We start from the raw sequence: 17,627 nt of genomic DNA, 5'->3' as shown, positions 1-17,627 counted from the left end.
CTTCTCTCATTTATTGTAATTTTGAGTTTGACATCATGTTTGTGTTTGAGTATAATCTAAAGTAACTGGTTACACAGGAAGATATGCTAATAGAATCATGTACCAGGCATGTCAACAAAAATGCCAAGTTGTTGTTCCTTTGCATTTTTTCTTCCTGAGATATATGACCTCAAAAAGGGTCAAAAAATCTATGCAGTTTTCTGTGCACATTTTATGAGTCACTTTAATACATCACACTGACTAACAAAATGGTTTACATTCTGTCACACTGTAATTTTCTGATTCACAGCCAAAAGGTTTCCAAACCCTGAAATCAAAAGTTTACTACTTGCTTTTGTCTTGTAATACGAGAGCTGTCAACATTGGATTTCGTTTATTTTTTTTTTTTTTTTCATGCACATTCACAGGAAAGTCATCCAAATTTCTCATATACTGAAGCTCATGATTTAAAATTTTGCACAGGTTCATTTCTAGGGTAGATCTACACCCACAGAACATTTCAGGAAAACTGAAGCACAAAACAAACAAACAAACAAACAAACAAACACACACACACACACACACACACACACACACACACACACACACACACACACAGAGAGAGAGAGGGGGGGGAGGTGTGTGTGTGTGTGTGTGTGTGTGTGTGTGTGTGTGTGTGTGTGTGTGTGTGTGTGTGTGTGTGTGTGTGTGTGTGTTGATGTTTCAGCAAGCACATATATAGGACCTTGTGACGGGGTTGCAGGGATTGCAAAGAGATTAGCCACACTTGCCAGCCTCAAGCGACATCATGAAAAGCATATTTTAACACCAAAACAGTTGTTCCATGAAATTCATGGCACAGTTGAAGGTCCTGGTCCACTCATCAGGTGGCGCAAATTTTTCATGCAGTTTTGTCACTAAGTGTGAGTTTGTAACAATGAGTGGTGTCTATAAGAATGAAAACAATCAATTTTTGACAAAATAATTTAATTGAATAGATAAAAAAATTGACTTAACAAGCAGCAGCAGAACACAAACATAAAAGAAGGTTATAATTAGGCAAGCTTTTGGAGCCAGTGGCTTTTTCTTCATGAAGAAGAGTTGAATGAGAAGGAAGAGGAGTGAAGGAAAATGGCTGAAGAGGTCTAGGAAAAATGGAAGGTTTCGGAAAAGTCACCCAGTATGGTGAGTCAGGGGGCACTTGACAGACAGGATGAGAAGGAAAAATTGATTATTGGGGGACGGCACGTTTAACTGGCAGCAACTTAAACTGTAATTTTACGTTCCTGCCTAACCATACCTTTAGAAATTGTAACATATTACGAAAAAGTGGCCAAATATTCGTGTCAAGCACAAACAGAAATATCACTGATGGTCGTTTAGCCCGAAGCAGTTTCATCCTTTTTTTCTAATCAGACAGATGTCACAAAATTAAAGAAATTTATTCCTGTGATAGCATGCTTTATACATAAATAACATTGAGTATTGCAGAACGTACTTCCATTATATGAAGGAAGTCCCAGAGTGCATTACAAATGTAAGGTGAAAAAACAGACTGTTATCAACGTCCACAACCTTAAATGCTACTGGTACCCTACACCAACAAACTGCAATTTGGAACTAAAGTATGTTTATCTTATAGTCTCTTGGGGCTTGTACTGCTGATGGGTTACTATTGATATTTAATTATAAGAAATGGAGCCGAAAGTGGTGCTTTCATGATAAATTTTCAGTGTGACATTGCCTTGAAAGTGAATCCTGAAAGTTGCAAAGCCAAAACTGCGAAATACGGCAAATTAATAAGGCGTCTGGCATATGGATGCATTGAATTACACATTACTTTTACGTCACTTCCTAGTAAGCCGAGCATGGAGTTCTTTTTTTTTCCTTTTTCTTTTCCTTTATTGAGTTTCGATTCCCCCTGAAGGGAGCCGGCTGGCAGCAGCTTAGTACGCTACTCTTCAGCCTACAGAATTTGTTTTAAAAAAGTGGAGATAATAAATAAGAGAAGCAGGTGATAAAATCGATGACTTAAATGGAAAATTGTGAAACTTAAAACATAAAACAAAGGGTTGGTGATGCTAATAAAATACACAGGAAGCAGACAGGTAAAACAATAGACAGACAATTAAAAAACATGGCGACAGTTTGGTTTCTATTCACAAGGGATATAAAAATCACAGCATGATTTCTGTTCGTAACACTTTGGAAAGATGCACAGCACTGAACACTACTCAAACACTGCACTAAAAAGTTGGCACAAATGTGACACACCACAGCCGATGACAGATGGGGGGAACCTGGACAGATGAGGGGAAAGAAAAAGGTGAGGAAGAAGAGGAAAAATGAAGTGGGGGGGGGAGGGGGGAACGAGCCAATGGAGAACGAGGACTCATAAGAGAGGGGGGACCTGGGCAGATGTGAGAGGGAGTGGGGAAAGACAATGGAGAGGAATGCAAAAGGACTCGGGAAAGGGGAGGGGGGGAGAAGGGAAGCAGAGAGAGTGTAGGTGGGGAAAAAACAGAATGGAAGGTGGGGGGAAGAGGGAGCCTGGGGAAAGGACAGGGGAAAGGAGGCAGAGATGAGGACCAGAGTTGATAGGAGGGATAAATGGAGGGAGAGAGGGCATCGTCCAGGAGGGGGAGTTGACAGAATCCACCTTGGGGAAGGAGATGAAGGGTGTAGAGATGGAAGGTAGGGGGGACACAACAGTATAGGTGCGGCAGAGAGCGAGGGTTGGAGAGGAGAGGAGCAACCAGGGGATGATGGGGAACAAGGCAGCGGGAGGTGTAGAGTATGCGGATATGTTCGAGGAATAGGAGCAGATGGGGAAAAGGAATCAGGTCATAGAGGATTCACATGGGGGATGGGAGGCGTATACGGAAGGCAAGGCAGAGTGCATGACACTTGAGGATCTGGAGGGACTTATAGAATTTGGGAGGGGGGGGGGGGGTGGATATCAAGGCAGGACTGGCATAACAGAGGATGGGACAGATTAAGGATCTGTAGGTGTGGAGGATGGTAGAGGGGTTCAACCCCCATGGCCCGCCAAAGAGGAGTTTGAGGAGTCAGAGGTGGTTGTGGGCTTTGGATTGGATGGAGCAGAGATGAGGAATCCAGGTGAGGTGATGGTCAATAGCGAGGCCAAGGTAGGTGAGTGTGGGGGGAGAGGCGGACAGGATGGGCGCAGATGGTGGGGGAGAGGCGGACAGGATGGGCACAGATGGTAAGGGAGAAATCCAGGAGCTGGAAGGACCGAGTGGTACGACCTACAATGATTGCCTGGGTCTTGGAAGGATAGATTTTCAGGAGCCACTGGTTGCACCATGCGGCAAAAAGGTCAAGGTGATTCTGGAGAAGGCATTGGGACCGTTAGAGGGTAGGAGTGAGGGCAAGGAATGCGGAGTCATCGGCATGCTGTAGGAGGTGTACTTGTGGGGGGAGGGAGGGGGGGTTGGGGCATATCTGCTGTGTACAGGAGGTAGAGAAGAGGGGAAAGGATAGAGCCCTGGGGCACACCTGCAGAGGGGTAGAAGGTGCGGGAATTGGCGTTATGGATGGTAACATAGGAGGGGCGGCGGAAGAGGAAGGAGGCAATCAGATCGACATAGTTGACAGGAAGTGCATATATCTGGAGTTTAAACAGGAGACTGAGATGCCAGACAGAGTCGTAAGCCTTATCTAGGTCGAGGGAGACAAAAATGGCAGAGAGATGGGAGTTAAGCTGGAGGGAGAGGAGAAGAGTGAGGCGTAGGCGCTGGTCATCGGCAGAGAAGGAAGGTCGAAAGCCACATTGGGTGTTGGGGAAGAGGTGGTTTCGGTGGAGGTAGTGATGGATGTGGTGGGTAAGGATGGATTCCAAGAGCTTGCTGAACGCTGGGGTGAGACATATAGGGCGATAGGAAGAGGCATCAGATGGAGGCTTGTTGGATGTGGAGAACATTAAGATATGGGAGGTTTCCCACAGGTCAGGGTAGAAGCCGGTGGCAAGGATGACGTTTTAGAGGGTGGCAAGGACTGCAAGGAAGGAGGGAGGGCAGTGTTTGAGGTGGCGTTAGGTAATGCGGTCGTGGCCAGGAGCAGTGTTGCGTTTAGTGTGGAGTGTGAGGCTGATGTCCTGTGTAGTGATGGGAGTGTTAAGCTAGGAGCAAGGGGAGGAACAGAGGTATTCGTACGGTCGATGATGAGCATGGAGCTTTAGAAGCTCTTGCTATAGGATCTCTTTGGCTTAGAAGCCGCTCATTGGCTAATAGCCTAACGAGTATCATTGATGGAAAAGATTTTTTGCCCAGGATGTGAGAACCACAGATATACATTAACAGGCTGGCAAAGGTGCATCTTTTACTGAAGCCTGACGTTTGGTGAGGTAAGATGGAGGTGTTAGCAAGTTTGTATATTGCACTACCATGATTTTCTGAAATCAAATGATGTTGTAGCCTTTACGAGGTGGTCTCTTAAAGTTCTGCAGTTGAGTGAATATTTGTGTCCTAGTTGAATCATACACTGTAGAATCAAGTTTCATATACAAGCATTTAAAGCAGACGGTAGTTTTCATAAGAACACTCAAATAAATAAAGTCACTTGTTCTCAACGACAAATAGCACGTTCTGCTTATAGGAGCACTTTCATAAGGAACATACTATTCAAAGAAAATCCGAAGTTGATCAAAATGGGTTGAAAGCATATCATTGAGCTACGTCTGTTAATAGTAGATTTATGTAACCCCCTGAAATGTACATAAACTATTTAATCATTGCCAGTATTTCAGATAAGACAAGATATAATGTAATTATTTAGTATTACATGCAGCACAAAGGCAAAAGTGCGTAAGATGTTTCTAGTTATTGTTGCATTGTGACATGTTCATTTCCTTGTATCTTCCGTCTGCTGTATGAGAAATTACAACCAAGCACGACGCATGTTTAACTATTTTGTTAACGTAGTTATGTCATACATATATATAATAACTTCTGCACAATTTCAGTGCAGTAGTGTGTGTGTGTAAGTACAATCTAACTTCTGCACCATTTCAGTGCAGTAATGTGTTAATTGTAAATAAGTATTATAGTAGTTGCATTACACGTTTATTACCTTATAAATAAATAAAAAAACTTTTTTATTTTAAATACAGTGCATTAGTATTTTAAAATGACTCTTTCATATAGTGTTCATTAGAAATGACGACCATTCCACTTGGGACCTGTGGAATGGTACATTAGCTTATTTGTTTTAGTTGTAAATATTTGTCATGTGTTGTTGTTTTCCTGACATGTTCTACATCCTGGAGGACCTCCTCACTACGGATCAATTGGAATGAAAGAAAATCTAATCTAATTTAATCTATCCCTATTTTTACGACTGTTTTTTCGGCAAATAAACAGATTTTTACACGTCCTTTGCGCTCGCCGTTATATTGCTAACTAAAGTGCTGGTAGTAACGCCAATGATACTGTATGCGGCAATGCCAGTGTATTAATGTACGTCTGTGGTGAGAACGCCTCTCGATGATGTGCACGAATGATATAAGTCTGTCGATAAACTGAAGAAGGAGCGAGCAAGTCCCCACTCTGCCAACCCAGCTACGTCACGAGGCGCTTCTCGCGGCGCGCTCTTTAAATCTGTGGCGACGCCGTGTACAGATAGATACATCTCGGCTGCGCATATTTTTATACGAATGCATTAAGACCATAAGGAATACAAAAAACGATAGCTTCTTCCTAAACACAACATTATAGAATAAATAATATTAACATAAGAACGGAAGTCAGGATTCTACTACAAACATAGAATCAAATGTCTGTTCATCTGAATGTATGTTCCTCTATTGCTATTCGTAAAACGAACCCCATATATTGTAATCAGTCTGCAGAATTTAAGGCTTGTTCTTACTTTGTGTTCCTACTAAAAGGTAGAAGTTTTCTTTGAAGGACTGTATTGGAACTTAACAATTCTTTGCAGCATAAAGAGTGTTTAAAAACTAAGCAGTAATTTCTAATTTTATGTGTTGTATTAGTCAGATTTGCACTACTTTTTGTCACTGTTTTCATAAACATGTCTCAAAAGTATGTGTACAATGTTATCCATATTGGGTATTAACTCTGTTGTCAGCTGTCAGAAAGGTTACATGTGTTTTGGTAGCATCAAAGTTTATTTATTTTGTATAAAAATAAATTTGACAAACTGGATTTCATTTTCTTATAAGAATGGAATAAAGTGTACGAAATTTATAGAAATGTTAAATACTGCTTTTGGTGAGCCTGTTATGGGTAAACCAAGGGAAGACAAGTGGTACAAACCTTTCAAAGCAGGCTTTTAAAGACAGCGGTTTTACAAGCATGGATGAGATTAAAAACGCGCAGTTAAGAGACCTATGAACTATCCCTAAGAAACAGTTTCTATAGTGTTTCGGGAATTGGAGAGAGCACTGGCATAAGTGTGTAGTATGTAATGAGGAATTTTTTGAAGAGGATAACATTGCTATAGATTAACAAATAAAGTTCTTAACAAAAAATAAAAATTAATATGCAAACGTAGTTCGTATGTCAAGCTTTCTGCTTAGAAGTCCAGAATCAGTGTACATGTTTCGAAGGAAATTTCACCAGTATTTAGAAAAGCTATTGCGCACATGTTTTAAGCACTATGTCTTAGAATCAGGTGAATAGTGACCGAAATAGAGATTTAGTGTTCCATAAGCATCAGGGGGTATACGTGATTTTGAAACTGTCTATAATGATGGGTTTCCTCCCAAAATTATTAGTTTTCCTTCGTGGCGATTCAAGTAAACCATGCGGCTCATTTTTGCGTTCCTTCCTTATGCGTCCTATTGCGCGAGGCTGACGTTTGCATTAATTGCAGCCGTTTGATTGGGACTGGTAATATTAGCCAACAGTTCTTTTTGGGTTGTCTCTTTAATACACGCTGTAATGACATAAGAGACGATCGAACGCTCGTTACTCCACAAATACCTCCTCTTCTTACAAGGGAACCTCCCCATCGCACCCCCCTCAGATTTAGTTTAAGTTGGCACAGTGGATAGGCCTTGAAAAACTGAACACAGATCAATCGAGAAAACAGGAAGAAGTTGTTTGGAACTATGAAAAAAATAAGCAAAATATACAAACTGAGTAGTCCATGCGCAAAATAGGCAACATCAAGGAAAATGTGAGACTAGGAGCGCCGTGGTCCCGTGGTTAGCGGGAGCAGCCGCGGAACGAGAGTTTCTTGGTTCAAGTCTTCCCGCGAGTGAAATGTTTAATTTTTTTATTTTCAGACAATTATTATCTGTCTGTCCGTCCGTCCGTCCGATGCGATGTAACTGCACTGTAGTATGGGGACGCTACACCTAAACAAACATATGTTTTGACAGAGCACAGGGAAAACTGTGCGACTGTGAAACTGTTGCATTCATTTGTTGCAGTTTATGTGACAAACTCTTATGTTTTCATCACTTTTTTGGGAGTGATTATCACATCCACAAGAAAACCTAGTTAGTATTCTGCATATTTTCTTGCAATGCTAGACTATTATCCATCACTTCCGGATTTGGAAGTATATCAGTAAGTACACGAGGTTAACTCACTGACACTGGCAACTAAGATCCCACGAACAGAAACGATATATATCACTGCACGCCGATCTACATCGCTAGACAGATAACAGGCAACAGATTTTGGGTGCCCCTGTAGGCCGGTGGCAGCGTTCTTCCAGGAAAGGCCACTTCTCCCACCAAAAGCGCTGCTCGCTCTTGAGTTTACAGACAGACTGTACACGCAATGCAGCGCGATATACTGACCCCAGCGCCCCTGGTGGCGGGAGCGTGCAGCAGCGAGGGCGTGGGCGAGCGCGTCTGCGTGCCGACCGAGTGCAGGTGGACGACGCGCGGGTTGAACCACTCGCTGGGTGGGAACTGCGCCGAGAACGTGGACAGCTCGCCGGCCTGCCGCTGCTTGCGCCCGCTGCGCCGGAACAGCCGCGACAGCAGCGAGCCCTTCTCTGCAACACCACACCACACCGCAATCACACACCGACTACAGGCCAACACAGTATGCTAGTTACTAATAACCTCACTGGACAAAATATCAATCACGCATTTCAAAGAGCACACTGGTAGCTTTGGAGCGCTGTAGATCGGGTAGGTCTTGTATCAAATGGTCATGTGACTCTCCACTGCCGATGTAAGTCATGACAGCGATGATGATGATGTTTGGTTTGTGGGGCGCCCAACAGCGCAGTCATCATCGCCCGTACAAAGTCCCAATTTTTACGCAGTTCAATTTTTACACAGTCCAATCTAGCCACTGTCACGAATGATGACGATGAGGAGGAGGATGAAATGATGAGGACAACACAAACACCCAATCCCCGGGCAGAGAAAATCCCCAACCCGTCCGGGAATCGAACCCGGGACCCCGTGATCCAGAGGCAGCAACAATAGCCACTAGCTGCGGATAAGTTGCGAAATGGTGTATCTTAACCAATCAGTGGCATGGAATCAGTATTATAAGACAGGTCAAGAAGCTGTCGTCGTGTTTTGAGGTACTGCGAATACATAGAAAGAAGGATCCTTTATTGTATGATTATATGATAGCGGAACAAACACTGGTAGCAGTTACTTGTGTAAAATATCTGGCAGTATGCGTGCGGAACGATTTGAAGTGGAATGATCATATACAATTAATTGTTGGTAAGGTGAGTGCCAGGTTGAGATTCATTGTGAGAGTCCTTAGAAAATGTAGTCCATCAACAAAGGAGGTGGCTTACAAAACACTCGTTCGACCTATACTTGAGTATTGCTCATCATTGTGGGATCCGTACCACGTCGGGTTGACGGAGGAGATAGAGAAGATCCAAAGCAGAGCGGCGCGTTTCGTCACAGGGTTATTTGGTAACCGTAATAGCGTTACGAAGATGTTCAGCAAACTCAAGTGGCAGACTCTGCAAGAGAGGCGCTCTGCATCGCGGTGTTGTTTGCTGTCCAGGTTTCGAGAGGGTACGTTTCTGGAAGGTATCCAATATATTGCTTCCCCTACGTATATCTCCAGAGGAGGTCACGAATGTAAAATTAGAAAGGTTCGAGCGCGCACGGAGGCATTCCGGCAGTCGTTCTTCCCGCGAACCATACGCGACTGGAACAGGAAAAGGAGGTAATGACAGTGGCACGTAAAGTGCCCTCCGCCACACACCATTGGGTGGCTTGCGGAGTATAAATGTAGATGTAGATGCACCCGTGACCACACAATTAATAAAGTTTCGTGGTTTGTGGGTATGTCAATGCGAACTGTCCAACGTGTCTACAAGAAATGGTATACCACTAGCAGCCGTGTACAGATGTGGAACAAACACACAGCAAGAAATGCATGCTTCAATATAAATGTGGATGCTACCCAAGCCTGCTGGTTGCCCTGTTGTATTTCACCACGAACAGTACCTATGCAATGTCCTCAATACGTCGCAAGTGTCAGCGTGGTCAGAACAGTTCTCTGTGTAGTAGCGAGTGCGTCATGTCCGAGCTAAGTTGATCCAAAAGTGGGAAAACTGTTGTGTTCGTACAATGTGCGCTTCTGTAACCGAGGAAACCGAAAGGCTTTGTGTTTCAAGAGGCTCCATGTCGAAGATTTGTACCAACCGCATACGGGCAAAGCGGAAAAATATCATATGGTAAGTCATAATGCAGACGAACGTTTGTGTTGAATGACTGTGACAGACAGTCATTGAAGAAGATTATGATGGAAAATGAGAGGACGACAACTGCAAAAGTCAATGTCGCACACGAGAACACTGTCAGCTCCAAAACAACACGAAGGGACCTCCATAAGCAGGGAATTACTCGACAAGCTGGAATTCCAAAACCACTCATCACTTATGCCAATCGCCATAATAGAAAACTGTGGTGTCTAGGCTATGAAATCTTGACTAAGGAGCGATGAAACAAAGTAATTGGGTCGGAAAAGTCATGTTTCACGCTGTTTCCAATTTCTGGCTGAGTTTATTTCCCAATGAGAAATTACAATTAGCAGAAGATTTTTGTCTTGGGAAGCAAAATCAGTGCAGAGTGGCAGCAACAAGAAAAGAATTTCTGAAAAAGAGAAAGTTGTTAACATAGAACATAAATTTATGTGCTACGAAATCTCCTCTGATGGTATCCATCAGGAGTGCAGCCTTGGGCAGATGTGAAATGAGGACGATTAACAGTTCAGAGGAAAAGAGAATAAAAGCTTTCCGAAATGAGATGATAGAGAAGAATGTGGAAGATCCGATGGATAGATTGAATTAGGGATGTGGAGCTACTGAACCGTTTTGGGCAGAGAAGAAATGTACCGCATTTCAGCAGTTCAGACAAGAAGGCAGACGAAACTTTTGAAATATGGTGCTGCAGAAGAATGCTCAACATTAGACGGGCAGATGGTATAAGTAATGAAGAGGTACTGAATCGAATTGAGGGAAAGAAGAAATTTATAGCTCAGCTTGACTAAAAGAAGGGATCAGTTTATAGAACACATTTTAAGGCATCAAGGAGCATCAAGCAATTGACGGTTTAGTGATGGAGGGAGGTGTCAGGGCTAAAGTTGTACAGGGAGAGGAAGAGTATAGTAAGTAGGTTCAAATAGATGTAGTTTGCAGTAGTTATTTGGAGGTTAAGAGGCTTGCACGATTCGATTCGAGAGTAGCGTGGAGAAGTGCATCAGACCAGTTTTCAGGACCGAAGAACAAACAGCAGTGTAGTAACGATACAGGCCGATTCAGATGGCCCTAATAGTGTCGTTTTATGCAACCCATACTACGTCTGTGTCAGGAACGGTATCCAAGAAGGTGTTAGTCACGTAATCGATTTTAGTTCCTTCTTGGAGGTTTGGGCGACTGTTGGCAAATGGGATCATGCTGTAAAAAATACTAGTGAGGATTGGTCACGAGTTACGAGGTATTTTTGGACCAAAATATACCTTACTTCTGCCATACTTTTCCAAGAGTCTCCAATCTTTCTTTGTATAATTAGCGATGTAGTCGTACTGGTTTTGGATGTCTGTGTAGGTTAATCTTTCGTCAATGGTTCAGAAAATTTGCCATATAAAATGTGTTTCACCGTAGGAGATATCAAAATGGAAAACACGAAAGTAACTTTTCACTGGATTATGTACCGGAAAGGTGTTACTTCCACACTGCACATTTTGATATCTCCTATATGAAGAGGGTGTCTGTTCTTTCGGACATGTCCGAGAGAACATATACCATATTCATATATATATAAGGCTCACCGACCATTTCACCATCTTCTTCCATGCAGATGCACAGACAGTGCCCGAACTCTTCCGGGAATCGGCAAAAAGCCCCGAGTAATGAGTATTATGGGCAGGGGCACTATGAATATAGTGCGGGACAATAAGTTGGGAATGGGGTCTCACGGGAGGCGTGCTAGAGATAAGTCCCTGCAGTCGCACTATCTCCTGTGTCCTCGGTGGCTCAGATGGATAGAGCGTCTGCCATGCAAGCAGGAGATCCCGAGTTCGAGTCCCGGTCGGGGCACACATTTTCAACTGTCCCCGTTGACTTATATCAACGCCTGTATGCAGCCAGGGGTATTAATTTCATTGTAATTGATATCTGCTGTTAATTTCATCGTTTCTGATGGTGTAACACAGCTGATAAGGGAGAGTTTTTGAATCATTTACGAAAGTGTAGACTGGCAATGGCAAGGAAAGCATTTCTGAAGAAGAGAAATTTGTTAACATCGAGTATAGATTTAAGTATCAGGAAGTCGTTTCTGAAAGTATTTGTATGGAGTGTAGCCATGTACGGAAGTGAAACATGGACGATAAATAGTTTGGACAAGAAGAGAATAGAAGCTTTCGAAATGTTGTGCTGCAGAAGAATGCTGAAGATTAGATGGGTAGATCACATAACTAATGAGGAGGTATTGAATAGAATTGGGGAGAAGAGGAGTTTGTGGCATAACTTGACTAGAAGAAGGGATCGGTTGGTAGGACATGTTCTGAGGCATCAAGGAATCACCAATTTAGTGTGGAGGGTAAAAATCGTAGAGGGAGACCAAGAGATGAATACACTAAGCAGATTCAGAAGGATGTAGGTTGCAGTAGGTACTGGGAGATGAAGAAGCTTGCACAGGATAGAGTAGCATGGAGAGCTGCATCAAACCAGTCTCAGGACTGAAGACCACAACAACAACAAACGGAAGATTAAGTAATATAAACAGAATAGACCTATAGAGACATCCAAAACCTCTATGAGTACATGACTAATTACAGAAAGAAATATTGGAAACTCTTGGCTAAAATGGCTCTGAGCACTATGGGACTTAACTTCTGAGGTCAACAGTCCTCTTGAACTCAGAACTACTTAAACCTAACTAACCTAAGGGCATCACACACATCCATGCCCAAGGCAGGATTCGAACTTGCGACCGTAGTGGTCGCGCGGCTCCAGACTGTAGCGCCTAGAACCGCTCGGCCACACCGGCCAGCTACTCTTGGCTAAGTATGGGAGAAGTAATGTACATCTTGGTGCAAAAAATACCATATAAATCATGGCTAACCCTCAGTTGTAGTTTTTACACTATGATTCCGTTTGCTAATAGTGGCCCAAAGCTCTGAGAGGGAACTCATATCGACTACATGTTTGTCGCCTGTCTGGATATAGTTCCTGATACAGACGTAGCGCGGGTTGCATAAAACGACATCGGTAGGGGCAGCCGAATCAGTCTGTACGAGAGTTTGCGGTACTCACTCGGTGGCGAAGCAGTCTCGGGCTGTGAGTCCGCGGCGTTGCGCGCGGGGAGGTGCCTGAGGGATCCGCAGCGCACCAGCGACGAGGCGAGCCGGCGGGACCCCAGCAGCCGCAGCGAGTGTCGGCGCTCCAGCCGGCCCGGCGGACCCGCTGACTGGCTGCGGCGGGGAGCGCTGCGCGCGTACAGCACCTTGTCGTGCGGGTTGCCTGCCACACAGGAGAGCGCCAACACGTCAGCAGGCGTGTTCTACAGCAGCGGCGGAGCGCCCAAACCTGATCACTAAGTAAACTACTCATTTGTGTTCATAACTAGTACATTACTAATTCTATTTTACAAGTAGCAAATGTGCAACATACCTAGGGTGACCAGACGTCCGCATTAATCCGGAAAGGTCCTCCTTTTTAGCTCTTTGTCCGGGGTCCGGGCGGATTTTTAGTGTCCGGCTTTTTCGCAAAGTTGAGCCTAATACAGTTAAATTTACAATTCTTCCCGTTCTATTGCTCTTTTCCTAAATACTTTAACTATTGGCACAGCCTTCGTGATAAACACGCACGAAGGCGGTGTTAGTAGGTGCCACCAGGATTGTCGATGTTATTGTTGATCTACTTATAAAGCGAAGACAAATATCGATTATTTAAAATTTTCGTTTCGTGTCTTCACTTTGTATTGGCTTGGCTTCCTGTAATGCACGTGTGATTTGTAAGTGTAATTTTTAACCGAGTGAGTTACGTAAAATATTTGGCTATGCCTAAAAGAAAGTGTACATTTTCTGATGTCCTTTCCTGCAAATATCCGGCTTTAAGAAAGGGAGAAATGAATTTGAAGCGGAATGTAAGATATGCGGAGCTGGAACGTACGTCTCAGTGGCCAATAAAGGTAAGAAATAACTAGACAGATTAAATGTCATGGTTTTATTTCATTGTTCGATAGTCATCCAATTAATTTGTATTCGGAAGGTTAAAGTGCAGTTTACATGTCGTCATCTGGTGCTTGAATTGTATATGTCGGTAGCTGTGCGTCGAATGAAGGGGGGTGAATGGTCTCACGTTTTTCGCTTTGTAAACAATTTCGTGTGTTGACATAAGAAAACAATTGACGCCATACTGTCACCACAATCAATGTTTTTAATTTTTTTATGTTGCTCAGTTAGCCACTACCTGACCATCAGTAACAAGTAACTACTAGTTTTACCGGTAATTCCCGGCAGTCACGTGACTTGTCCAAAACTGACGGATGGTATCCACATCTGCAGTTGACCCGTTTGATGTGTCCTTTTTTTTCTTATTTTGTCCTCCTTTTTAAACAATTGCATCTGGTCACCCTAAACATACCAGTTATACAGGGTGTCTCAAACCTTTTGGGTCAAGTTAAAACGGGTGACAGGTAGGTCCATAATCGATTATACGAGGGTTGTCCAGAACGTAAGTTCCGATCGATCGCGAAATGGAAACCACTGGGAAAATCCGGTAAAGCTTTGCACAGATGTGTTGGGAAGTGTCTCTAGTATGTCTGTCGATCGAGTCGCGTCGCTCTTTTCAGTTTTGAGTGAACAGTGAGCACGTAAAGACGTGTAGGGAATAGCGTCTCCCGCCAAGTATGAGGGCTTAGTTAGAGATTTCGTCTGTGACATGCAGCCCACATAACACAACTGTCGAGCAGTCTCTTCTTCGTGCCAATTCTCGGCCGCACACTGCAGAGGCAATGAAGACGCTCCTGGAACGTTTCCGATGAGAAATGTTTGATCACCCATTTTGTATCCTGCCTGGAAGGCGGCGCGTGGGTCTGCTCCTGTAAACGGAATGGGTAGGCCGAATGTAGGAAGTGAGCAGGAGCAGGTGAGGTAAGATTCTCGGTACAGATTTTTACGTGAAAGTACATTTAATTATTAGTCAATGAGATACGTAACTTTACACTGAAGAGCCCGTAGGTGCGAAACCGTATTCCCGTCGTAAGTAGATACATAGTCTCAATAGCAAGCTGAGGTTGAAGCGATGTTTCCAGGCCGTCTGCTCTTGATGAAATGGGCTGAATCTGGAGCGGAGCTCGTAGAGCTCAACAGCTCCGGCTAGAGGGCGCTGTCGTCGGTGTCTCGCAGTAGTGCCAACCTAGCAGAGCGCATCTACGTTGTGGCATCGTAGCTATCAATACCACATCCCACAATACCGTCCCGTAATTGGCTCACCCTAAGTCTCATCTCTGCTCAGAAGAACCGCTGGCTATGAAGACAAAAATTTTCCACAGACAACTAGCTGCAGACCAGTGCAGATAACTGGCCGAAAGCACAGGCGACTACATTCTATGATGAGGATATTGGAAAGTTGATACAACACTACGACAAAACTTGAAGTTGGAGAGGCGACTATGTAGAGAAGCAGGTGGAAGGTGTACCTAACTGTTGCAAATAAAACGTTTATGGTTTTCACTGTGGTTTACATTTCGCAACCGATCGGAACAACCCTCGTATCTGGATAGGAACCGATGGAAATGCATATTTATTGTGTCAAGGATATACACAGTGTACACTCCATAACAACAACGTAGATCATAGTAAGTGTTCAAAGCGACGAGTGCCAATCTCAATGCATGTACTGCAATGGCGCATGCAGTTCTGGAACACTCTCGCCAAGATTCGGCGTGTCTGTTGTACACTGGACGGATATGTTTTCACTTCTGTCAATGGATTATCCATCGCAGTGCTCTAGTACTGAACTTCGTACAGCTTGCACTGTTTACAGTATGTACTGTTCGCAGATGAGACCTCATTCACCTGTGGTGATGTCTTCAACAGCCAAACAGCCATGTGTGGAGTGATGACAGTCGTCATGCCACCGACATAAGTGAACACCAGAAACAATTGTCTGTCAAAGTATGGGCGGGCATTTTTCAAGATCACGTAATAGGACCTTATTTTCTGGGCCCACGTTACCTGATGTTCCTGCGAGATACGCTGTCACAGTTCTTGGAGACTGTTGTCTGCGGGAAGATGTGGTTTTAACAGGACGATGCACCAGGCCATTCCGATCTTAATGTCCACGAGCACTTGAACAACACGCACCCTCAGCGTTGGGCTGGAAGAGGAGGTCCTGTCCCATGACCAGCGTGATCGCCGGATCTCACACATCTGGACTCGACGCTGGTGTACGAAACCCAGTAGAAACATATGAAGGCCTAGTTGCTAGGGTGCTCTGTTCGGCTACCTGGAGACCATTTGAAGCTATTCATGAGTTTCATGTTCCCATCGTTTGAAGAACATTCTGGAGAATTCGAACCAATGACTTGTTCACCCACCGAACATTCATGGGACGTAATCCAGAGGTCAATTCGTGCATAAAATCCTGCACCGATAACACTTTCGCAATTATGGACGGTTATAGCTGCAGCATGGCTCAATATTTTTGCAGCGAACTTCCAACGAATGGAAACTTCCTGGAAGATTAAAAATGTGTGCCGGACCGAGACTCGAACTTGAGACCTTTGCCTTTCGCGGGCATGTGCTCTACCACGACTTGTTGAGCCCATGCCACGTCGAGTTGCTGCATAACGCCGGGAAAAAGGAGATCCGACACGATGTTAGAAGATATACCATGACTTCGGTCGCCTCAGTGTATAGGTTGCACATTTATATGGGGTTTGAGAAGACGACTGCACAAAAACTACGAGACATACAGAAGTATGACCCATATCACTGAATAGTGCATCTCTCCAAATTTTGAATCGTAATATGTGTCGTTGCGCAGTTTCACTGGGGAACAGCCGTATCATTTTATGTACACAAAGTATCCGCTCCGTACCGTCCTATATATTTAGTTCGTTCCTGCAGACAGGCAGCAGAATGAACAGATTTCCAAAGCAGTCAGCTGTCGTTGGGCTTACCCAGGCAATTCGTGTCTGTGATTTAAGATTTGCACGTGTGTCGACGTTTGCCTCGTTACAGACCGTGCCCATATTGAGCACCTGTAATGTGAGTTAAAAAGTTGGAGAAATGCTCTATCAATGATATGAGTATGTTATCTTTATATCTTGTAGTTTTTCGCGGAGTTATCGTCTGCCGCCCTGAGGGAAATTATGAATGGGCCTGTAGTTTTGGTTGCCTCCGTGCCGTCGTGTCCGATACTGTCACTCTTCAAGTTAAGGAATGTGGTCAGGTGTAATGAAATCAAGGATAAGCGAGTAGCCGTCCGGAGTGGCCGAGCGGTTCTAGGCGCTACAGTCTGGAACCGCGCGACCGCTACGGTCGCAGGTTCGAATCCTGCCTCGGGCATGGATGTGTGTGATGTCCTTAGTTAGGTTTAAGTAGTTCTAAGTTCTAGGGGACTGATGACCACAGCAGTTAAGTCCCATAGTGCTCAGAGCCATTTGAACCATTTTTTGATAAGCGAGTACCCTGTGCGTTGGATCATTAGCCAGGAAGACCTGATAGAGTTAAGTTTTCCCTGGTTTTCTGACTCACTGAACGCCAATTCTGGAATAGTTCTCTTGAAAAAACTACAGTCGGTTTCCTGTCCCCATACTTCTTATCCAAACCTGTAGTAAGTACCTAATGACCTTGTCGTCGACTGGACGTTGAACAGTAATACTTTTAAAACGTTTGCATCTGCATAATGACAAGTGCAGCCATCAGCACAGATATACTCTATCCACTCTACATTAAAAGGCGATAAACGGCATACCAGCAAAGCCCTACAAGACGGCAGAGGGGGCCCGTGTTTGAGCAGACGCTGCAGTAACTGACTTGTAGTATCTGTTCAGACAGCCACGGAAGATGTGGTTGGCATCTTCCTCTTCACCGCAATCGCATACTGAATGGGCACCTATCCGATGCGATGCAGGTGGTTCCGCTACCAGCCATGATTGAAGGTGATGTGTGTTTCAGTGTTCTTGAATCTTCTGGATCATCGATATTTCGAGA

At 44.1% G+C, this 17,627-nt stretch overlaps 1 protein-coding gene across 1 annotated transcript in view; it reads right to left on the bottom strand.

Moving 5' to 3' along the window:
- The window catches only part of LOC124711624 (probable serine/threonine-protein kinase nek3), a 357,746-nt gene that overhangs the window by 18,209 nt on the left and 321,910 nt on the right, over window positions 1–17,627 (bottom strand). The window contains exons 5-6 of the mRNA XM_047241796.1: window positions 12,718–12,924; window positions 7,772–7,971 (exon numbers count right to left, since the gene is read on the bottom strand). Coding sequence (XP_047097752.1) covers window positions 7,772–7,971; window positions 12,718–12,924 — 407 coding nt within the window. The remainder of the gene's footprint in view (window positions 1–7,771; window positions 7,972–12,717; window positions 12,925–17,627) is intronic.

This window comes from Schistocerca piceifrons, chromosome 8 (assembly GCF_021461385.2).
Source record: "Schistocerca piceifrons isolate TAMUIC-IGC-003096 chromosome 8, iqSchPice1.1, whole genome shotgun sequence".
NCBI classification, from domain to species: Eukaryota; Metazoa; Arthropoda; class Insecta; order Orthoptera; family Acrididae; genus Schistocerca; species Schistocerca piceifrons.
This window is presented reverse-complemented; position numbering and strand designations above follow the sequence as displayed.